Source organism: Microplitis demolitor, chromosome 5, assembly GCF_026212275.2.
Source record: "Microplitis demolitor isolate Queensland-Clemson2020A chromosome 5, iyMicDemo2.1a, whole genome shotgun sequence".
Lineage (NCBI taxonomy): Eukaryota > Metazoa > Arthropoda > Insecta > Hymenoptera > Braconidae > Microplitis > Microplitis demolitor.
Genome location: NC_068549.1, coordinates 5,602,674 through 5,626,151, shown reverse-complemented (window position 1 = coordinate 5,626,151; position 23,478 = coordinate 5,602,674). Strand labels below are relative to the sequence as shown.

The 23,478-nt window shown below is 32.2% G+C and overlaps 1 protein-coding gene across 18 annotated transcripts in view; it reads left to right on the top strand.

The window, feature by feature from the left end:
- Window positions 1-23,478, top strand: part of LOC103575973 (basement membrane-specific heparan sulfate proteoglycan core protein) — a 105,005-nt gene that overhangs the window by 74,325 nt on the left and 7,202 nt on the right. For 8 of the 18 annotated variants that reach the window (XM_014445068.2, XM_014445082.2, XM_014445087.2 and 5 more), the window contains 17 exons: window positions 1,135-1,290; window positions 1,462-1,572; window positions 2,428-2,541; window positions 4,839-4,955; window positions 5,071-5,211; window positions 8,555-8,662; window positions 8,759-8,908; window positions 8,975-9,040; window positions 10,392-10,406; window positions 11,726-13,342; window positions 15,016-15,199; window positions 15,364-15,571; window positions 15,794-15,934; window positions 16,012-17,830; window positions 19,649-19,791; window positions 19,872-20,049; window positions 21,404-23,197. In XM_014445068.2, the coding sequence (XP_014300554.1) occupies window positions 1,135-1,290; window positions 1,462-1,572; window positions 2,428-2,541; window positions 4,839-4,955; window positions 5,071-5,211; window positions 8,555-8,662; window positions 8,759-8,908; window positions 8,975-9,040; window positions 10,392-10,406; window positions 11,726-13,342; window positions 15,016-15,199; window positions 15,364-15,571; window positions 15,794-15,934; window positions 16,012-17,830; window positions 19,649-19,791; window positions 19,872-20,049; window positions 21,404-23,197 (7,062 nt within the window). The remainder of the gene's footprint in view (window positions 1-1,134; window positions 1,291-1,461; window positions 1,573-2,427; window positions 2,542-4,838; window positions 4,956-5,070; window positions 5,212-8,554; window positions 8,663-8,758; window positions 8,909-8,974; window positions 9,041-10,391; window positions 10,407-11,725; window positions 13,343-15,015; window positions 15,200-15,363; window positions 15,572-15,793; window positions 15,935-16,011; window positions 17,831-19,648; window positions 19,792-19,871; window positions 20,050-21,403; window positions 23,198-23,478) is intronic. The other 10 variants (XM_014445075.2, XM_053739082.1, XM_014445102.2 and 7 more) reach the window with 6 other exon arrangements.

Here is a 23,478-nt window from a genome sequence, read left to right as displayed (position 1 = left end):
ATGTAAGAGCTGGGCAGAGCCGTTACTTAAAAAATTTTTAATTTATGATATTATTAATATACACATATATTTCTGGAATCATTAAGTCATTTTCGAAATTCTTTATTTTTTAAAAAAATTATTTTATAGCCATTGGTTCATAAGACATTAGATATCAAAGTTATAAATATGATTTTTTCACCATACCTGCACTGAAAGTTTAAATTCCTGCCCTGTTAAGAAGGAAGAAAGTCGTTTTACTCTTCTATAAGAAAAGAAATGATAAAAATTAGCGCATGTGCTATTCTTCCCTTAAACAAAAGCAAAAATTTAAGCCTTCATTATACCCCTAGGTGTATAATATACTATTCTGCTCGTTAAATGAAGGCTTTCAAATTTAAACTCTGATACAGGTCATTTGTTTAATAGAAATGTCAGACCATTAATTTTACTTTTTTTTTTCAACTGTCATCTTGTGAGGATTTTATCGGAATTTAAGTTATTTTACTGAAAAAGCTGTTTTTGTTTCCGCTGTCGGAAAACATTTCTTAGAAATAACTCCGTTTTTAGGTTACATTAATTCTTGTGAGAAGCACGTTGTCAAAATTATATACATACTATGAAAATATAAATATCCTGATAATTTAAAACCTCCATTTCAATTCATTTCCGGGTTGATAAAAAAATATAAAACATTTTTTTTCTTAGAATAAACTTATGAACTGAAAATTCAATATTTATTTTTAGCATGTGAAAACTTTTAAAAAATGTTACATCTGTAAATTTGCCCAGGTCTTCTATATTCGATAGTATAACAAATAACAACTGATCAATCTGCTACAATAATATTTATTGGAATGGTACTAGTAACATTAAATCATTAAATGAATAAATATATGAACGTTAAATTGCTAATGTGAATTTCATAGTTCATGAATTGTCTTTTTATTTAGCAACAATTTAAAAATACGATCTGAATATTTTTTTCTCAGTAGCTAACAACTTAACTCTGCATCACGATGCTACTTTTTGTTTGCTTGTTAACTCATAGCATTATGTTTATTAATAAAATGTGAAAAATATGCTTAATATTTGCTTGCTAGATGTAGATATATTACGGAAAATTATCGTGACCATTGGGTGTGTATATCCGAGTAGATTTGCCAGTCCCTGGACGGGTCACGGAAAGGCCAACAGAATGTGACACGGGAAGAACTGAGATGCGATGTGGAGATGGGAAATGCATTTCTCTCCGTCGCAAGTGCGATGGTATTCCCGATTGTTCAGACAACAGCGACGAACGTGATTGTGGTAAGACGGATGCATTGCTTTCGGAAAATTTTATTTATCTTTTTTAAAAAAACAATCAAAGATCGAAGCAGCGGTTTTGCTTGCAATATTTTCGTTGTTTTTTTTTTATTTATAATTTTGTTTATTTTAAATTTTGAATGCTTTACAAATGCTTATCTATATGGTACAAAGGAAACTGTGCGATCAATGAATGGAGATGTAAAAGTGGTGAGTGTTTACGCGAACATCAAAGATGCGATGGTCTCATTCAATGCCGTGATGGATCTGACGAAGCAAATTGCGGTAACTATTTTCTGCTTGATTTTTACAGTTTGAAATTTTGTGTTAAATTAAACACTAATTTTGTGTTAATTTTCAAATACAAGAAATATGTTAATTCCAGATTTTCTAATTATTTAACATAAAAAAACAGTTAAAGTTAATAATTCACAATTAATGGTGTCAAATGTTTGACATTACGGGGAAAATATTGGTGGTATAAAAAAGTTTTTCAAATAAAAGTTGTTCAAAATTTAATTTTACAAAAATAATGTCTCCTATAATTTTTGATTAGGCCTAATAAAAAAGCCGTAATTTCAAAATTAAGATTTTCATAATTAACAAAACTTTGAATCATTCATTAAGAATCTTAATTTTGGAATTACGGTGAAAATATCGGTCGTAGAAGAAAAACATAAGATACATTTTTTTTAGAGAATTAGATTTCCTACAACTTTTGTTTAAAAACTTTTTTTGTAAGACCAATATTTTCACCGTAATTTCAAAATTAACATTTTCCTAATTAACAAAAATTTGAATAATTCATTAAGAATCTTAATTTTTGAATTACGGTGAAAATATTGGTCGCACAGGAAAATCATATAAGACATTTTTTTAGAAAATTAAATTTCCTACAACTTTTGTTTCAAAACTTTTTTTATAAGATCAATATTTTCGCCGTAATATCAATCATTTGAAGAATTTATTCAAAATTTAACAGATTTATGTTTAAAAATCAACACAAAAATTTAACCAAATAATTTTTTAACCCAAATACACAAAACTTCTAACTGTATTTTATGCTTAATTTGATTGAGGGTTATAAAAGTTGCTTATTTATATACGTAAATATATATTCGAATGGAAAAAATATTGTAGTTACCAAATGTCCGAGTGGAATGTTTCGATGCAATGATGGATTATGCCTCGATGAAAGACGTCGTTGTGATGGTCGTCCCCACTGCCGTGATGGATCTGACGAAATAAACTGCCGTACGAATAATTATTTATTCACTATTGATGTATATATTTATTTACTAAAATGTATATCTTGTTTTAATCAACTTAGATATTTCATTATTTTATGCTTTTATAATAACAGATTATTTTTCCGGCACTCATTACTAGCACGTCGAATGTCCATTCAGGATTTTCAGGATGTATATTAATATATATATATATATTATCGAATTAAATAGCAACTGCATGATAGAATGAAAATGTCACTGACTTAGTCGCGTTATCGCGATGCCTGTTACTAATTAACGTTCTGATAACCGGAATGAAACTTTCGCGCCCTGTATCGTCTAATAAATTTATTTATTACTGTCTTGTATTTTTATATTTCAGCACTAATTATAATTATCTAGTGAACGATTTAATTGTTTACACTATATATCATTAATAAATATTTTAATTTAAAGGTTCTCGATAAATTATAAATAAAAATATGTCAGGAAAAGATTAAAGTTTAAAAAAAAAAATTTTTATTATTAAAAATTTATTATGGAAGTAAATTTTATAAAGAAACTCTGTTAATTTCAAAAAGTTTTCATGAATAATCGCATTGGAACTGTCAATTTGTCAAATAACTCTCTTGTTCATTAACGTAACAATCTACAATGAAAATTTTTTACTTTAATTAAAACATTGTTTGTCATCAAATCATAGATTATTGATTGCAAAAAAAGTGCCAGCCTGTATAGCAAAAATACACAGGAAAAAAAGATTTCTTGACGCAGTATATTTTTTCTCGCTGCAAGAAAATTTTTGTTTTCAATTTAGAATTCAAAAAATTCTTAGGGCAAGTAAATTTTTTTTTTGGGATGTGCGAATAATTTGTAATGGCGAATTATTCGTGACGAATCGAATAATAATGTTCGATTTAAAATTCAAATAAAATTTTTAAAAAATTAAAAATCTTTGAATTACTCGTAAATTTTCAAATTTTAGTAAACTTCAAGTTCTTGAAAAATTAAACGAATTTGAAATATTCGAATTATTTGTAAATAATTGTGATTAATTCTTTGTAATTGATCGCGAGTTTTTAAAAATTTTCGTGTTAGAAGTTAGAATATTCAAGTTCCAATCGAATTATTTGAAAATTTATTGATAATTCGAAATCTTACAAATACTTCGTTTGAATAACTCGCAAAGTTACAAATAATTTGAATTTATGAATTATTCGTGTCAAATCGAATAGTATTGTTTGTTTTAAAATTCAAATAAAATTTTAAAAAAATTAAAAATCTTTGAATTACTCGTAAATTTTAAAATTATTTGTGACGTCAAGTTCTTCAAAAATTCAAAGTTGAAAGATTCGAATTATTTATAAATAATTATGATGAACTCTTTGTAATTTATCACGAGTTAAAAGTTTGGTGTTAGAAGTTTCAATATTTAAATTCTAATCGAATAATTTGAAAATTTATTGATAATTTAAAATCTCATGAATACTTCGTTTAAATAACTTTAAAACTTACGAATAATTTGAACATTTGCCAATATTACGATAATTCGAGTTCTTCAATTCGAATATCATTCGCACAACCCTCATATCGATAATTAAATTGAGGAAAAATGAATTAATAGTTTGAAATATTCTATTTAAATTAAATGTCATTACTCTTTTTAAACATATTTTTAATTTTACACGAGGGTCTTTAATTGCATTTTTAAATATTACTGGCATTCACTGTCTTCTTTTCTGTACATCACTATCTACCTCTTGATCTATTTAAGCACAGGTTGCCTGATTACGTGTACATGATAAATACATTTAAACTAGTACCAATAAGTATATAACTGAGTAGCGTAGCTCTTGGTAGAATCATATGATTATATTATATATAACACTACTATCTTTATGCACACATCTATTTCCTTCTCACTTTACAGGTCATATTTTCGACCATAAAAAAAAATAATTTGTTTGATTTACCTTTGTCTCTTCCTAGCTTAAAGTCGATAACTTTTTTCGAGTGCAATCAATAATTGCATGACAAACGGCAATGTGCACGTAAATTTATTTTTTTTTTTTTTCACATCAACTGGGAGCGCTCAAATTTTTTTTATTGTCTTTTAAATTATAAAAATATTCTTTGGTATTAAAAATTTTTATTCTTTTATTTAATTTTTTAAATTTTTATTTTGTCTATTAAAATAAATTTAACTATCGTGCACATTGCTATTTTGTACATAATTTTTCAGAGTCACGTCAATTTTATAATATAAAAAATAATATAATTATATATAAAATAAATTAAACTGTTAAAGTTAAATTTTTACAGAAAATGCTTCCTGTCCTGATGGTCAATTGCCATGTGCCAATGGTGTCTGTATATCGAAACAATTCTTCTGTGATCGCCACGTGGACTGTCATGATGGAAGCGATGAAACAAATTGCTGTAAGAACAATATATTATTTTTGTATAATAATATTAACTATAGTGTAAAAGATTTTCTGCTCAGTAGGTACGATTATTAAAAAATAATTACCAAATTTAATTAATTTTGCTATAGCTGGGACTTCACCACGTCCACCTGTAACAGAATGTAGAAGCAATGAATACACTTGTCGCGATCGGACATGTATTCCATTGTCAGCAGTGTGTGATGGTCGACCAGATTGCTCATACAATGAAGATGAACTGGATTGTCACAGTTAGTTTCTGTTATTCTTTTTTAATGTTTAATTAATTATTATTTTATTCAATTAAAAGGAAATTACGTTAGCTATAATTATTTTAAAAAATATTTTTTCTTTCCCTAGCGGATCCGAATTACGGTGTTTACCTTAAATTACCTCATTTTTACGGTATAATACCGCAGGATTGCTGTAAACTGCCGTACCTTTACCGTAAAATACCGCATTTTACCGCAATTTTAAACTTACCGTAATTCGCATCCGTCAGGGTTACCAAAGATCGACATTTTCATTTTACTTTTATTCACAAAAAATAGATTACTTGAATTAAGAAAGAAAATTTAAAAAATATGGGCCTTTAATTCATTGTTTTCGATTGCTTATCGCATTTTTTAATTGGTTACTTAAGGTAGTTAACTCGCAAACCGACTTTTCATAATTTCATGCAATTGAAATAAGATATCAAGGTAGATTTTCTGCATGTAATTTTAAAAAATCACAATTTTTGACCGTTTATAAAACGAGATATTGATAATCAAAGTATACACAATTAACATGTAGTAGCTGGGGCTAACCTAAATAAATTAATATTTTCACGTATATTCTAAATTATTCTGCTTAAGAATATTTCCATAAACTAATAAATAACAGGAAAAAAATTTTTAAATAAGCATACTACTGATTAGTAAAAAAGTTATAAATATTTAAAGAAATCTGTCTCACAATGTAAAATGAGAAAAAGCGAGCAAGCGATATAAAGTAAAAGATGAAACAGTAGCGAGTAAGAGAGAAAGCAATAGCACATACTATATGTTGCGAGTAAACTACCTTAAATAACATGAAAAACATTTTCTCGCGTAATATTTGAGCTTACACTATACAAAAAAATAAATTATACAGTAATGAACCAAACATGGTTTCAAAAAAAATAATGAAGCTGAAGCGGCCGGAATAAGTAGCGGCCGCGCAAAAAATTTCTGGCCGCTACTTATTACGGCTGCTAGCTTCAGCTTCATAAAAAAATATAAAATTCTTTACAAAAATGATCCTCTAAGTAAATTTTATTAGAATGAATAATTTAAAATCAAATTTTTGAAACTTATTATTATTTAAATAACTGAATTCGCGCCAGTATTACTGTCAAATCACTGAATCTTAAATTAATTTCGTAACAAGGAATTTCTTAATATTTTTTTCAAAAACAAATATCACAAAAGAGATTGTAATTTCTTAGATCAAAAATATATTTTTTTATAGAAGTGATTTTTTCTCAGTGTAAGTCACTTCCAAAATTTTTCATTAAGCGTTCATATTTTTAATAATTTTTTTTTTTTTTTTTGAATAATCAATGACTAGCCTAACATACATGTAAATATATTAATAATATTTAATTTATTCATACATAATAGCAGTTGTATTTAAATACTATATGAATGAATGAAGTAATAAAACAATAACCAACACCGTCGTGCGTGCTTGGGCTACTTCTAGGTTTAGATGCGACTTCGCATAAAAGTTCTACAACAATATGGAATCCAGGGAGTATGGCAAAGTCTCAGGATAATGCGAATTTAACTTCATCGAAGAATTGTGGAGTGGGAAATTTTGTTTGTGCTGATGGCACATGTATTCCCGTGGCTCATCGATGCGATAATTTTTATGATTGTCGTGACTTTACGGACGAACAATTCTGTTTTGGTTAGACTCTTCAGTCGACATAAAAATAATAATTTGAAACTTTATTATGTTTTTAAAGTTTTTTATTTGTGACTATACGTATATTCGTTTATTATAAAAACTATTCATCGTTGTTATAGCGTCTAATAGACCATAAGTAGGCCATTGGTGTATGAGTAGAATGTTGACTATACGTCTCGAAATTATTCTACGGAAGTATTTAGTAGTGCATCTTTGCCTGGTATATTATACATACAATAATTAGATTCATATAATTTGGTTAAAATTTCGTCCCATTCATCAATTAGAGATTCCATGAAATTATTTTTTTTTAGGTATCATAAGTAATGAGGGAGTATTTCTTTTTTTTTTTTTTAATTGATTGCAAATTTTAATTGTGTATTGCTTACAAATTTTACCGAAAAGGTTCAAACTGATAAAATTTTCCGATATTGTTTTGGAAATTCTTTTATAAATTTCAATAATACTGATTTTTTACTAAATGTATTCGCAGAACACTATAATTTCTTGGCGCAAGAAAAATTTTTCATCATCAATTGAATACTAAAGTTTTATAAGGACTAGAAAAAATTTATTGGCGCAAGAATTTTGTTTTTGACCCGAAAAATTTTTTGCGATAAGAAGCACTGGCGGATCTGAATTACGATAAATGACGTTAATTACAGTAATTTGTCGTTATTTACGACATTCGGTAGAATCACAGTTTTGTATGATAAAATACCAGAATTTAAGGTAAAATACGGCATTTCTCGGCAAAAGTATAGTATTTTTATTGTAAATTTGCAGACAAGAACGGTTATTTATCGAAAAAATTGCGACATTTTACCATAAAGTGAAGTATTGCAGTGTAAAAATAAAAAAGCATATGGTGCTTACAGTAAAAATCTTGTAAATTACCGCGTATTACTTAAATTTCCGTAGATTGTGGTGAATTTGTCGTTAAAATATCGGAATTTGCGGTACACATACATTATTTCGATGCAAGTATGGTATTTTTACTACAAATTTGCAGTACGAGAACGGTAATTTACCGCGAAATTGTGATCAATCCTGCGGTATTTTACTAAAAGTGAAGTATTGCACTTTAAAAATAAAAAAGCATATGGTGTTTACGGTAAAAATGTCGTATCTCATGGTAAATTATGGGGGGAAAGTTGAATTACCGTAATTTGGATCTGCCAAGGATTTTATTTTTTCATGTATGACCTGATCAAAACAATTAAAATCTCAAATTTTATGTTCAACAAATTTAATATGAGTAATTGAAATTTGCAATCATTAAAAAAAGAAAAATGATATATTTGCATCGTTAATAATATAATTTTTAGTTTTATATTTCAAATAATTAATACATTGAATTAAAATTTAAAATAGTTAATTACAGCTTTCTTTGATTTGTTCGTGTAAATCATTTCTCATTATTCATGTATTTGTAATGAATAATAGTTTTTTTATTATCATCGCAACATCTTTGACTTCAGTGGTAGTTCGTTCTAATATGATTTAAGTGCTAGTTTGCAATTTATATTAAAAGTTTTAATGCCGTTGGTATATTTCGCGCGATAATTGATTTTTTTTTATGTTTGTTGGAAATTTATCAATATTTATTATCTTTTATTGTCATTATAATGTTACTAAAAATATAAATTATTTTATTTTTAGGATGTGCAAGAGGTCAATATCAATGCATAAATGGTGACTGCATTTCCGGAGAGCAGAAATGCAATGGAGTCATCGATTGTGATGATGGTTCAGACGAGGACGGATGTGGTAATTAATCATGATTGTAATTTAAAATGAATTAAATATCAAATTCAATAATAACACTAACTCTTCTCTTTTTCATTTACTAATTATAAAAAATAGAATCATCGACGATGCCATCTGAACATCATCCTCATCATCATTGTCCAGCAGGGCAATTTACATGTATGTCAGACAGAACTTGCGTTCATAATTCAGCTCGTTGTAATGGTATTCCTGAATGCAGTGATGCATCTGACGAAAATAACTGTGGTATGTAACTAATAAATTAATATTCATGATTCCTGATTATGATTAATGTGGGTTATCTATTTTTAGAAGGCGAAGATCAAAAAGGTGAATTGAATCTGAAGACATATCCCAGTGATCAGATCATCAAAGAAAGTAAGTATACAATTAATCGTTTTTTATATTATAAATTTTAACTATTATGCGATTAATCGATAAATACAATGTACGGTTTTATGTATAAACAATATACATTAGGAATATTCTTATTAAGACTCCGTCAGTTGAAGGGTCATATTCAAACCACTTTTTTTCAGCCAGCAATTTTTTAGACCATGTTTGTATTAGGGTGTCTGTTATTTCCCAAATTAGATTTTTTTACTTGGCCATGATATAAATCACTTGTTTATGACTCAAAAATAATATAAAAAAAAATTTAGTTTTAGTACAATGAGAAAAATTTTATTACTCGCTTAAAAATAAGCGTACAGCTGTAAGTAGTTCTAAATTTAGTAGGAAATTTACCGCTCTTCAAAAAAGGTGTCTTATGTTTTTTTCGTCAACCCAACAATTTAAGAGATATTGAATTTCAATTTGATTTGTTTCTAAAGCTCGGCGATTTTGTTTGAAATTCGATTACTCATTAACACATAAATATACAATTAAGCGCTACAACTTTTTTTGTAGGTCATTTACTGTTTTTTAAAAAAGATATCTAATGTTTTTTTGATAAATCTAACCGTCTAAGAGATACTTGCCATGTTTATAAATTTTGTAGTGATAGGGAATTTGTACAGTCACGTAGTGACTGCTGGTTGCTCGTTTCGATATCCAATTTAATACTATATAGTGTCATTTTAAGTAAAACATAATTTATTCCATGACAATGCATTGCGTTGCTCTTACAGTTCAAATCGTTAATTCATTAAATTTTTTTATTTATGATTATGAAGCAGATTAAATTATCTTATAAAACAAATCCAATATTCATTATGAAATTACTAAAAAATATTTTTATAATTATGGTTGGAAGAACATGAAATTTTTTATGAAATAAGTGTGAGAAACCTATTAATTTTTAATCAATTGGGTTGAGGATATTAGTGAAGAAGAAGGTTTTTGTAGATAATTTAATTGATACGGAACCGCACTTGAGTAGGATCTATCGTAACTTTTTTATAGGGACACTAGTTAAAAAAAGTAAGGGATTAAAATATTATAAATAATTTTATAAAGGATGTAGTTAAAAAAAATAATCATAGACGGAGTAATTACTTTTTTAAATATTTAAAAAATTTTATTGAAAATAACGCAGCTTATGTGTTCCGTGTACCAGAACAAAATAAGAGATATCATGGTGTAAATTTTTACAAATTGTATATTTATATTTGAGTGCTTGGAGGTTGATAAAGAATAAATATTAAGTAATGGCATAATCGATAAATACGATAATGATGAATTTATTAATAAAACTTTGTATTGTTTGTTTGTTTCTTGCATTGGCCAGACCCGGTACGGCAAGGTAAGATTTTCTTAAAGGAAGTAGTTTTGGGAATCATTGTACGAGTGCGCTATTCAAAATTCATTATACCCATCACAAATATTCATAATAAAAAATTAATTATTTTATAAAAATATAAAATCCATATCAGTAACATTTATTGAGCCATAGTGATAATAATGGAGATATTTCTTGAGGAGTTATAATTAACTAACTAATGTGTTTAGTAAGGGTGTGCGAATAGTTCGAAGTTACGAATTATTCGTATCGAATCGAATCAAACTATTCAAATTTTTCGTATATTTTCTAATACAAATAATTCAAAAATTTTTTTTCGAATGACTTAACAAAGGTTCACACTTTTCTCTCTATTACACTCAAGTCCATGAACGGTACTATCTTTGTTGCACTTGTACAGTAAATGGAAACTTTGGCCGAGTTCTTCTCTTAAACAAACGAATGTTATGAAACAAAGCGCACTTCGCTAGATTAGACAGTAATGCATCAAAGTGCGGTTTGTGTTTTGTATTGAGAGATTTTGTTTCCGAAAAAAACCCAGCCGAAAATATCTGATAACCCCTATTAAAATTGTAATATTTTTTCCAATAATTCAAATTATTGTCAGAGGTAAATAAAGCTCAGACACGAATTTACGAAATAATTTTTGGTTAAAGTCCTCCCAGAAAGTAAATCGCCATCGAGAATCTTTGGAAATTTTCGGTTTGTTTTTTTAATAGTAGGGGTAGAAACTGACGTTACTTTGATCTCTGGAAAAACTTTACTTTAAAGACTAACCTCTTCCAAGGGTTAAATAAAAATTGAATATTTGAATGCTGATCAGAATTTTTTTCGAATTTAGGAATTTTAAAAGTTACAAATAATTTGAAGACTTTGGGATAATTCGAAAATTGATGAATAATTTAAAAAATTACGAATAATTCGATATTACCGAATTATTCAATTTGATTCGATTTGAACACAATTCGCACACCTAGTGTTTAATTTTAAAATTAAAATTATTTCATGTTACAGTAGTACCAACAAAAAAGTCGTCTTAAAATGGATAGTGGGGGTATAGAAAATACGTGCTAAGTAATGGTAGTGGGACGACGACTTTTTGGTTGGGACGACTATGGAGAATGTACATTTATAATCATTATTGAATATATACATATAATTTTACCATTTAATACATTACCATCATTATACAGGTATTTTAATCGACATAAATCAATCATGAGGCACAGGAAATATTATTTTTGCATGTGAATTGAGTTCACTAACCATCATCCCAAATATGGATCCGTTAATTTATCATAATTTTCTTTTACTTTACCCAGGCTACGAAGTTGTGTTTCATTGTCGTGATGAAGGATATCTTCGTGCTGACGTACGATGGCTACGAGGAAACAACCTGCCTCTTCCGCCTGGTTCTCGCGATATCAACGGCCGCCTGGAAATTCCAAATATCCAAGTAGAACATGCCGGCCCATACATTTGCGAAGCCGTAGGATATCCTCCATCTGTGCCAGGGCAGCGTGTTACAGTCCACCTAGAAGTTGAGAAATTCGAACTATCAACCTCACGGCCTCCTCAAGTTTGCAAGTACGATGAAGCAACTTGTAGCAATGGCGATTGTATTTCGAAACTTTTTGTTTGCGACGGTAAATTCGATTGTACCGATGGCTCCGACGAAATGCGATGCAACCCACACGGATGTGAGCCCAATCAATTCCGTTGTGCAAACAAACAATGCGTCAGTAAGATTTGGCGCTGTGATGGCGATAAGGATTGTGCTGACGGAAGTGACGAGGAAAATTGCGGTACATCGCCACCCGGATCTCCTTGTCAATACAATGAATTCAGGTGTAATCAATATGATCAATGTATTCCAAAGAGTTACCACTGTGATATGGAAAGAGATTGTCAAGATGGTAGTGACGAAATCGGTTGCTCGCCAGTATACATCACAAAACCACCCATCCCCATGGTTGTTCTTGAACCAGGCGATACCATGATTCTGGTATGCACGGCTATTGGTGTACCCATACCAGAAATTAACTGGCGTTTGAATTGGGGCCATATTCCCGAAAAATGTAGCTCTGAATCAACTAATGGCACTGGTACACTTACGTGTCCCGATATTAGCGTATCTGATCAGGGAGCATACTCTTGCGAAGCCATCAATATTGGAGGATTTGTATTCGCAGTCCCAGACACAATTCTCGTCGTTGAAAAAACATCCCCGGTTTGTAAAAAGGGAACCTTCAACTCCGAAGCAAGACACCCTGATGAATGTATTTCTTGTTTCTGTTTTGGCGTTGCCACTGAATGTAGAAGCGCAAATCTATTTACGTATCATCTTCCTCCACCTTTTGACCGACACAAAGTTTTGGCTGTTGATGTATCGTCAGCTAGTCCGAGAATCCGCAGTGAATTAGGAAGCCAGTCGTTGGAAGTAGTACCCGTCGGTCGAGATGGCGTGGAAATATCGATTCCTTACTCTAATGAGTTGAGCTCATATGACATTCCGTACTTCGCCTTACCGGAAGTTTATCACGGAAGCCAATTAAAATCTTATGGTGGATATCTGAGATACAACATTCGTTACAGTGGTGACGGAAGAAACAACAGCGCGCCATCTATTATTCTTAAAGGAAATGGTAATTTATTAACGCACAGAGGCCAACATGTGGTTCATAATCAAGAAACAGAAGTAGCTGCTAGGTTTTTCTATGGCGAGTGGTATAAAATAAAGGATGGATACGAAAGATTAGCAACTAGAGAAGATATAATGATGACTCTTGCCAATGTTGAGCAAATTCTTATTAAAGCTAAATATGATGATTCACCGCAATTAGATATTTCTATTACTGATATCATAATGGACACAGCCGACTCTAGAAATACTGGTTTAGGAAGTGCTTCCTATGTTGAAGAATGCTCGTGTCCAACAGGTATTTATAATTTCCATCTACTTTGAATTGAAAAAATGTTTCTTTTATTTACAAACTGAAATGCAGATAATTTTTGTAGAATTTTTTATTATAAATTTCAAAAAAATTTCATCTTTAAATTTTATAAATAATAGTATTTTATGCTACATGTGTACTAAGGAGCGAATAATTTGACAATCATGTTGTCGCGTCATGAGCGTACAGCTTATGATGCATTGACATGAGTAAGCGACAACTATTGGCAGGGAGTCTAGTATATAGTAGGGACAACTGAATCGATTGCAGCGCTCGCTGTGGACACTATTTCGTAAAATCATGCTCTTGTTGAACACAAACACGTGAAAGTTAAAGATAAAAATAAATCATAATAGTTGTTGTGCTGTAAATTACAGAAATTGCAGAAAAAACAATATTTCATAATTTATTGAGTCGAATCCGGTTTGGATAATGATGTTCATCATTGCCTAAAAATTGTTAAAAAAAAAAATAACACAAGTTAGTACTGTCTCAGTTACGATTCACCAACAAATTATCATGAATAAAAATAAAATTATTCATTTCAATTTTGTTAAATACTCGAATTAATATTCTACTATTTTTTTAACGTTAATTATTATCCCGTGTAAAAAAAAGTTGTTAAAAAAGTGTTGACTATTGTAAACTTCAAAACGTGACACAACGACGAACTAATTTTGAACGTTTTTTAAACTTTTGAAAATTCAAGAGAAAAATCAATAAATATCCTTGTATTATTAAAATATGCTAAAACGAAAAACGTTTTGAAATAGTTCAAAATTAATTTTTTCTAAACGTATTTTACACTGAAAAATGTTAATTTGTAGTATAAAGATTTTGGATTTTTTATACTGATTTTATGCATCTCTTACAATTCTCGAGCATGATTTTTTGTAACCATCAGATGTCGCTTTCGTCGCGCTCCCTGCCAATACGAATTTTCAGGCGTCAATGTCTCATAACCTTAAAGCAAATCAATCAGGATTGTTATATTCGCTTTCAGCCCATCAGTAGAATACATTGTTTTTGCAAATCTGCTATGAAAGTTCAATTTTCGAGAAGTAAAAAATTAAAATTTTATTTTAATTCAAATTTTTAAAGGATATTGAGTTGTTTATCATATACACGAAGAAAAATGTCAAGTAAATATGCTTCTGCAGCATAGTAAAGGTTACATGACTCTATAGTTTGTGTCAAGCTGTTCTTATGTGACTGCTTATACAAACTATAGAATAATGTAACCATTACTATGCTGCATGGGCATGTTTACTTGACATTTCTTTCTGTGTACTATACATATCACATGAGCGACATAGAGTAATGCGTTGCCGCAACGTGTGGTGGCATTTCATTCGCTTCAAGTACAATCACGTTGTTAGTTATAGAGAGCAAAATTAAATAAAATCACTAGTCGTGACATAGTATAGTATAGTTAAAAAAAAACTGTAAAGTTATAGGTTACTTAGCGCACAAGTGCGGTTAAGTAAAATATATATCAAGGTTGAATATATTTGGCGCTTCCGACACGGCTTACAGCGCTTGTAAATTGAACTTTCAAAGCGAGTGTTGCAAAAAGCTTTATATATAAAAACATGATAATAGTATCTTATAAACATTAATAGATTACATTAAAATGTATTTATTTTTATGAAATACAGGATACAGTGGATACTCTTGTGAAGATTGCGCTCCTGGTTATCGCAGACGTAAGAGTGGCTTATGGCTCGGTGAATGTACCAGTGAAAAAGACATGGGATCATGTCCTCCTGGTTACTATGGAGATCCAGTTCGAAACATCCCGTGCTTGCAATGTCCATGCCCTCTGACAAATCCTTCCAATCAGTAAGTTATTTATCCTGACCAATAAATAGATTGATTGGCTCACTAATAGACTTGTTTTTATTTATGACATTTATAATTATTGTCTGTGTAATTTACACAGAAAATTTTTATTCTTTTATGTCGTAGACACATCAGTAATGTTGTGTGTTAATTATTTTTTATAGATTCGCTCGTACGTGTAAACTTGGTTCCAATAATCGACCGATCTGTGACTGTCCCCCTGGATATACTGGAGAGAGATGTGAACGTTGTTCTGTCGGTTATCATGGAAATCCAATAATTCCAGGTGACATGTGCGTACGTGATCAGCAGTGCGATCCTAACGGAAGCTTAACAACTTCTCTAGACGTTGATGGAAAATGTCGATGCAAGGTATGCAAAAGTTTAATCATATTCAAATTCAATACTTGAATAATAAAATAAAAATTATCTTATATACTTTTCACTGCTTTCATATTTATAAATTTTTTTATTTGGGATATGGTATTTGAGTAAGTATTTAAAGACCCATGCTAATGAACTAATCAGCGATAAAATTTTAATTTTTATGACTAGCAATAGGAAAATGAACGAAAATAAAATATTTAATTGCAGCAATACGCAACTGGTTTAACTTGCGATCAATGCAAGCCAAATACATTCAATCTAGCTTCGAAAAATCAATTTGGATGCATCAGCTGTTTCTGTATGGGAATAACTGACCGATGCGTTGCTTCTAATTGGTTCAGAAATGAAGTAAGATTTCATAGCAATAAAATAATAAAATTTTGGAAATTTTTTTTCCTAACAAACTTTATTACTTATAATTATAGATTCACGTTTCCTTTACTAATTCTATTCGAGATTTCTCACTTATTGAGTCACTAAATCCAAATGCACCAGCAATAACTTCGGGAATTCGTCTTGATTCAAATAAACGAGAAATTATTTACGACGATTTTCCTAACCGTGGAAAAGGTGACGTTTATTACTGGCAACTTCCCAGTATCTTCTTAGGAGATCAAGTCACATCATACGGCGGTAATCTGAAGTATACTGTAAGATACGTACCCTCTCCCGGCGGGCAAAGTTCAAAGAATAACGCGGCAGATGTTGAATTGATAAGTTCCAATAACATAAATCTCCTGTACTACTCCAAGGAATCAATTGAGCCGAACACTTTGCAGTCATTTACGGTCCCACTGTTAGAACAGTTTTGGCAACGTGCGGATGGTAGCCCTGCCAACAGAGAGCATTTACTGATGGCATTAGCCGATGTCCAGTCAATAAGAATAAAAGCCACGTACACTACACACACTGACGAAGCTGCATTGTCACATGTGTCATTGGATACAGCTGAAAAATATAACACAGGAAAAGAACGCGCCGTTGAAGTCGAAGAATGCAGTTGTCCTGTCGGCTACACAGGACTTTCTTGTGAGGACTGTGCTGTTGGATATACTCGTGCCAACGAAGGTCTTTATCTTGGTATCTGCGAACCCTGTAACTGCAACGGACACTCGAGTCACTGCGACCCAGAGACAGGAGTCTGTGAAAATTGCGCGGATCATACTACTGGAGATAACTGTGAAATTTGCGAGCCTGGTTACGATGGTGATGCAACAATTGGAACTTCCGAAGACTGTCAACGAGGATATGGAACACCACCTCCAAGTTGTAACTGCAATCCAGCTGGTTCTCAATATGATCAATGTATTGGCGGGCAGTGTACATGCAAATCAAATGTAGAAGGACCTGAATGTAATCGCTGTAAGCCTTCAACCTTCGGACTGTCGTCAGATAATCCTAACGGGTGTAACGAATGTTTCTGCAATGGTGTTACTGATCAATGTTATGAAAGCTCGTTGTATGTACAGCAAATTCCTTCATGGTTTTATGATTCTCATCATGGCTTTACACTAACCGATGCTTCGCGATCAGACACGATTGATGATGGGTTTGATATTAATGTTACAAGCAATGAAATCGGTTATCATTACACTCGGGCTAATCGTAATCGTAGACTATTCTGGTCATTGCCATCAACTTTCACCGGTAATAGAGTTAAAAGCTACGGTGGTAATTTGACATTGACTCAGAGATTTAGCGCGTATCATGATTCTAAGCCTCTTAAAGATCAAGATGTGATGCTTGGTGGTAATGGTATTACGCTTTATTGGGTCAATCCACGAGAACCATATCCTAACACATCAATGACTTACACGGTGCCATTAAGAGAAGCTGAATGGCGAAGATTATCAACAGAAGGACCTAAAAGTGCGTCGCGATCTGACTTGATGGTTGTACTGTCGAATCTGGAAACAATTCTTGTAAGAGCTTCGTACAGTGAAGGAATGATCAGCACATATATAAGCGACATCAGTCTGGACACTGCGGTGGAAAATCCTACAGGCAATAGAAGAGCTACTCAGGTTGAAGCTTGTCGATGTCCTCAAGGATACACGGGCACGTCTTGCGAGTCATGTGCTCGGGGTTATTATCGCAACTCCACTGACAGATCGGACAGTATTCTTGGATCTTGTAAATTGTGTCCATGCAACGATCATGAAGAAGGCTGTGAATTGAGCCGCGGAGGACAAGTCAAGTGTCACTGTTTGTCTGGTTACAATGGTCAATACTGTCAAGATATTGGTAAGTAATTATATATATTCATTGAACAATAGTATATTGTGTGACCAGGGATGAAACAAAACGATTTCAGCTCGGGTGAAGTTGGTTAATATCACCCGTGGTTTGAAATTATTTTTCATCCTGAGTTACACACTTATTTTTCATGATTACCTGCATTAGACCTTAAGGGTTCAGTGTCAGCAGCCAGTCAGAAACAAGTTAATTTAACCTTCAAACAGTAACTCCGGTCTGACAGACCATTAATCAAATTTAAAGTTAATGAAACTTTTTTTAACATGTTTATGTTAATATATTAATTAATGCGAATTTTCAGAATAAATAAAGTTTGTGGTATCATTAAATCATTTTTTTTTTCATAAATAAAAAAAACAGAGTGTGCTTCTAATAGCGGTCTGTCAGACCGGCATTACCCGTAACGTGCAAATTTTTAGGGTTACCCTTTAAAAGTTATGTGACCAATGGTGTGATCAAATATTAGCGTAAACGTAAATTATCACTTGCAATTTATAATTAAGCAGAAGCTAGGAAAACTATTTATTAATCACACTAATTTCTATAGAATTAATCACAAAGTCAGAACTGTCATTTACGTAAATAAAATTAAAAGTTTGAAAATACTATTGAACAAATGACAAGTATCAGAGTTTAAATTACGAATGCCTTCAATCAGCGAGCAGAAATATTTTTTTTCCCAAGAGACAAAACACGAATGTTTCTACCCACTGACAGTATTGGACTGAAATTAGCTATTTTCGACTGGTTGTAGAGACACTGAAACTTCAACTTTCGATGCTGGTAACATGAAAAAGTTATTGTTTATTTTTTTGCATTAAGTAACAATGCATTTTATCTGTTGCATTATCTTAATTTTATTGTGTCATAACTTATTATTACATTTTATCTAACAATTATCTTTGGGAAATAATATTTACAAATAAAATATCAGAAACGTGAAAACATTAATAACATACATGTATAATACAATCGTGCATGATGATTTAGCTGAACTACGTGTAGGCTTAATGCCTATTAAACCGGAAGTTTCACGCGATTCTACTGTGGAGTTTAAGTGTGAATACAATCATCCTTATTCAATGTTTATTCACTTTGAATTGAAACCTTATGATGGATCACCCTTGACTGCATGGGCCATGGATCCAGGTCCTGTTGTGCCTACTAACAATGGAGCATACAGAACATTGAATGTTCACGTTGGGGAGTATCCTTGCCACGTTGAATGTTATATTTCGGATCGCTATGGAATTAAATTAGCCGAAATTTCCACACCGATACTACCAGGTTGGCCGAACGAAAGCTTTTTTCGTTCAGCTTACGTGTTTGTTCAAAGTTTATTGTCTCTTCTTTCACTCATTCATTGTCATAAATGTTTTATATTTACAGTCCAAGTCTATTAACTCAAAACTTATCCTCAATCTTGACCCCCACTATGAGCCTCACTGTCTCCCATTCGATCCTATACATTTGTATGTGTTGTGTATATTTATATATGCATCATATGTATATATGTAAGGGCGCATGCGTGTAGTTTACTTTTTAAAGGAGAAGTGGCATTCAATAAGTCGGGATTCCCAGAAAATTTCCGCTCCTCTGTAGATCAACTGTCCGAGTTAATGGATTCGGCTATATTTGAACTTTTTTCTCTGTGACGCAAAATTATATTTGTTGTGGCTTTAAAAATGGGCGCTCTGAGTACTTACATATATGTATACATATAAATGTTTTTGCTTGATTTTAATCATAATTTTTTCTTGACAATTATCTCATTGCATGTAAATAAATTTGTTTGTTTTTTTTTAGCCGATTACCCAACAGCGACAAACCCAACATACCCACTTTTGAAACCACCAAGAATTGCTGCATCAGTTAAAGAAAATAAATTCCAAATAGTACACACAGGAAGTACAGTGAGATATCATTGTTCCGGACGATCATCAGATAATGTACGGGATATTGTTTTCTTTTACAAAACACTATTAAGTAAAGCGTACATACTTCATTGGATGAATGTTTATGATTATAGGCACCTCTTAGTATCCGATGGGAAAAAGAAGGTGGAAGATTACCAGATCGCAGCTTAGACGATGCTAAAGGTCTTCTTATTATTCGTGATGTTAAGGTATCAGATAGTGGTGTCTACATTTGTCAAGTGAGCGATGGTGTCGATGTTGCCATTGAAAGAGTCACTCTTACTGTAGGAAGTAAGTAGTAAAATATTATATATATCATAACTTATGATATAATCATAATTATAATTGATTTTGATCTCACAGACACCAATTCTAATTACTCAAGATAACTCAATATATTTAGCCCATTCTCCTCTCTTTCTAGCAAATACAAATAACATTTTTCTTTGAATTCAACTAAAGTTTCTGATAACATTATACTCGATGGTAACGCATTCCAAAGTCTACAACCTATTACAATAAAAGAATTAAAATATGCATTTGTTCGTGCAAATGGAACTAGCAACGTATCAGTAACAATTTTTAAAATTCAAATACTTTTTCCTGCTTGGACAATAAATTTTAATATTTATCCTATAATTACTTACGTTTTAATTACCGTAATTTACGGTATTCGGAAAAATTGAGGTAAAATATGGTATTTCACAGTAAAGCTATGGCAATTTACTGTAAAATTGCGGGTCCTACGGTATTTTACACTAAATTGCTGTACTTCACGGTGTTTCGGTATTGTACGAGAAGTTGCGGTATTTTACGGTAAATTTATGGCAATGTATCGTAAATTTGTAGCAATTCTGCCGTATTTAAAGGTAAAATTGCGGTATTTTCCCGTAAACGTATAGATTCACTATAAAATTACGGTATTTTACCGTAAAGTGAAATATTGTTACGTCTTTAGGGTTAATATGGCGCCAATTACGGTAAATTGCCGGAGTTTACAGTAAATTACCGTAGACCACGGTAAATTTGCCGTAGCAAGTCGGTATTTTGTTGCAAAATACGGGAATTTACGGTAAATACCGTGATTCGGATTTGCCAGGGCTTTATCAGGAGGTAGTATCTCGTGCCAAGTACACGTTCAAATCAAACACATGTATATGTGTGAAGTGTCATGGCGCGAGCCTACTGTATCTCTATACCGTAGACCGAACGGTATTTAGCTTTAATCATTACATTCCTTGTCGTTTCTCAATTTTGACAGCCCATTTTTTCCGTTTAATAATTTTTGTCCGGGCATTTTTCTCAAACAAAACTTCTAACCGCAAAATTACGAACGTTTCCATTTTTAAAAAATCTTAATTTATTTAATTATAATTAAATAGCAGTAAAAAATAAAAAAAATTCAAAATTCATTGTACAGTATATTTTTAAAAATATTGATGATCAAAGTGATCTCTCGCTTCTCTCCATTATTAACAATATGATTATAATTACGATTATAAAAAATGTTTGAACCCATTTGAATAAATTATATTTATTTTTAATGGACGCAGCCTTCCCTCAAAGTATGTTATTTACACCAGGTAGTTTATATAGCGAACAGTATTAAAAGAATTAGTAAATAAATAAAATAACTTTTTATCAGGTTCTAGTCCCGTTGAACCAAAAGCCGTAATACGTCCAGCATACCAACAAATAAAAGAAGGAGAGCCCGTAGAATTCCATTGCGAAGTAACTGGTAATCCTGTGCCAGATGTCAATTGGATTCGTGTTCAAGGTAGAATGAACCCGGAAGCAATTTTCGAAAATAATGTATGGAGAATACCATCAGTGTTAAAGAGCGATGCAGCTGAATACAAGTGCATTGCTAGAAACCAAATCGGCGTTAGTGAACAATCGACGATTCTATACGTCACTGATAATCCTGATAGACCACCAACAAATGTTGATTCTAATAAAGGACCTCTTATAACACCCAACGAATGGATGGGATCCAGTGGTGACGTCATTCGTATGGTGTGTACTCGATCTAATCTCCACGCGAATGTCAGCTGGACCCGATCCTCAGGACTTCCTCTCCCAGCATCAGCAAGTCAACGCGATGGTGTTTTGACTATCGATAATCCCGAACCAAAAGACTCTGGTATTTATGTCTGCATTGCAACCAGTTATCAAGGAACTCAAACAAGTACTAGTGCGCAGGTGTCAATACACTCAAAGAAAACTCGACCAAAGGCAAGAGTTGAACCTGAACGGCAGACTGTATCGCAAGGAACAATCGCTGAAGTTAAATGTCATATTGATGATCGCGATCCTAGTTTGAAAGTTACGTGGGTCAAATACGGAGAGCCACTCGGTGCTAATGCTCAGCAGTACGGCAATACATTGAAAATCGTCAGAGCCCAGGTGTCCGACAGAGGAGTTTATATTTGTCGAGCCACAAATGGTCTTGATACATTCGAAGCCAGCGCTATGATTGAAGTCGAACCACGTGAAATTCCTGTTCTCGAACTTTATCCAAGAAATGTTCAGACGGTGGTCGTTGGTGGATCTGCGGACATGCAATGCCGAGTGATTGCTGGTTATCCTGTACCAGAAATTCGTTGGTCTCGTCAAGACAACCGGCCTCTTGGTCGAAACGTCGAACAACTTTCAGGTGGTTTGTTACGATTTACAAACATAACTGTGAATGACGATGGTATGTATGTGTGCACTGCATCAAATCAAGTTGGTTCAACGTCAGCTACTGCGCGGATTGAAGTACAATCTCCGCCTGTCATCACAATCACGCCAAGTGGTGGAATCATTCAAGCAAAACTTCGTGACCGATTGAAATTGACTTGTCATGCGGAGGGAATTCCACAGCCAACTGTTGCTTGGACTAAACACAGCCCAGCTTACCAATTATTTACGCCACTTAGATCATCACCGGCGACACCTCTTTCCGCTGTTCTTGATATCAGATCAATGTCACTGGATGATGAGGGATCGTACACTTGTCAAGCTACAAATGCTGCAGGTATTAGTGAGGAAAGAATCCAAGTTCGTGTTGATGATGATTATAATGATGTTGACGTGAACCAACCGTGTCGGGGTGATACCCCTTGTCCGCCTAATCACAATCGTCCTGGATCCGGCTCTCAGACATTACCTCCGAGAAAACCAAATGAAGGGATACGGATTCCTGATGATTTTATGAGAATACCTAGTGGGGGAACGGTGGAAATGCGGTGTCAAGCAATTGGTCCTGATGACTCGCGTATTTATTTGGACTGGAAGAAAAGCGATCGACAGCCTCTTCCTCCTGGCAGTTCTGTCCATAATGGCATTTTAATTATTCCTGATGTTACTAAAGAAGCTGCTGGAGAATACATATGTCTAGGATTAAATCATCTAGGGGTTGAATTATTTAGAGCTAAATCTCATTTGGAAATTATATGTAAGTATTTATTATCTCAATAATTATATAGGGTAGAGGTACTGTTTTTAGCCACTTTAGGGCAGTTTTGGACATGGAAAATTTAAAAATGTTTGTGAAGTCCAAAAGTGTACGGCAAATACTCAAGTTTTAATATAAAAGCTAACCTGTAAAACAAAATAATTCTAAAAAAAATAAAATGACAGTTGGTTCAGTTTTTTATAGGGGACGCTAATAGTACATACATGAGTAAAATAGATGATAGTATACGTACAGAAAAAAGAGCGAGATGTATACGAACA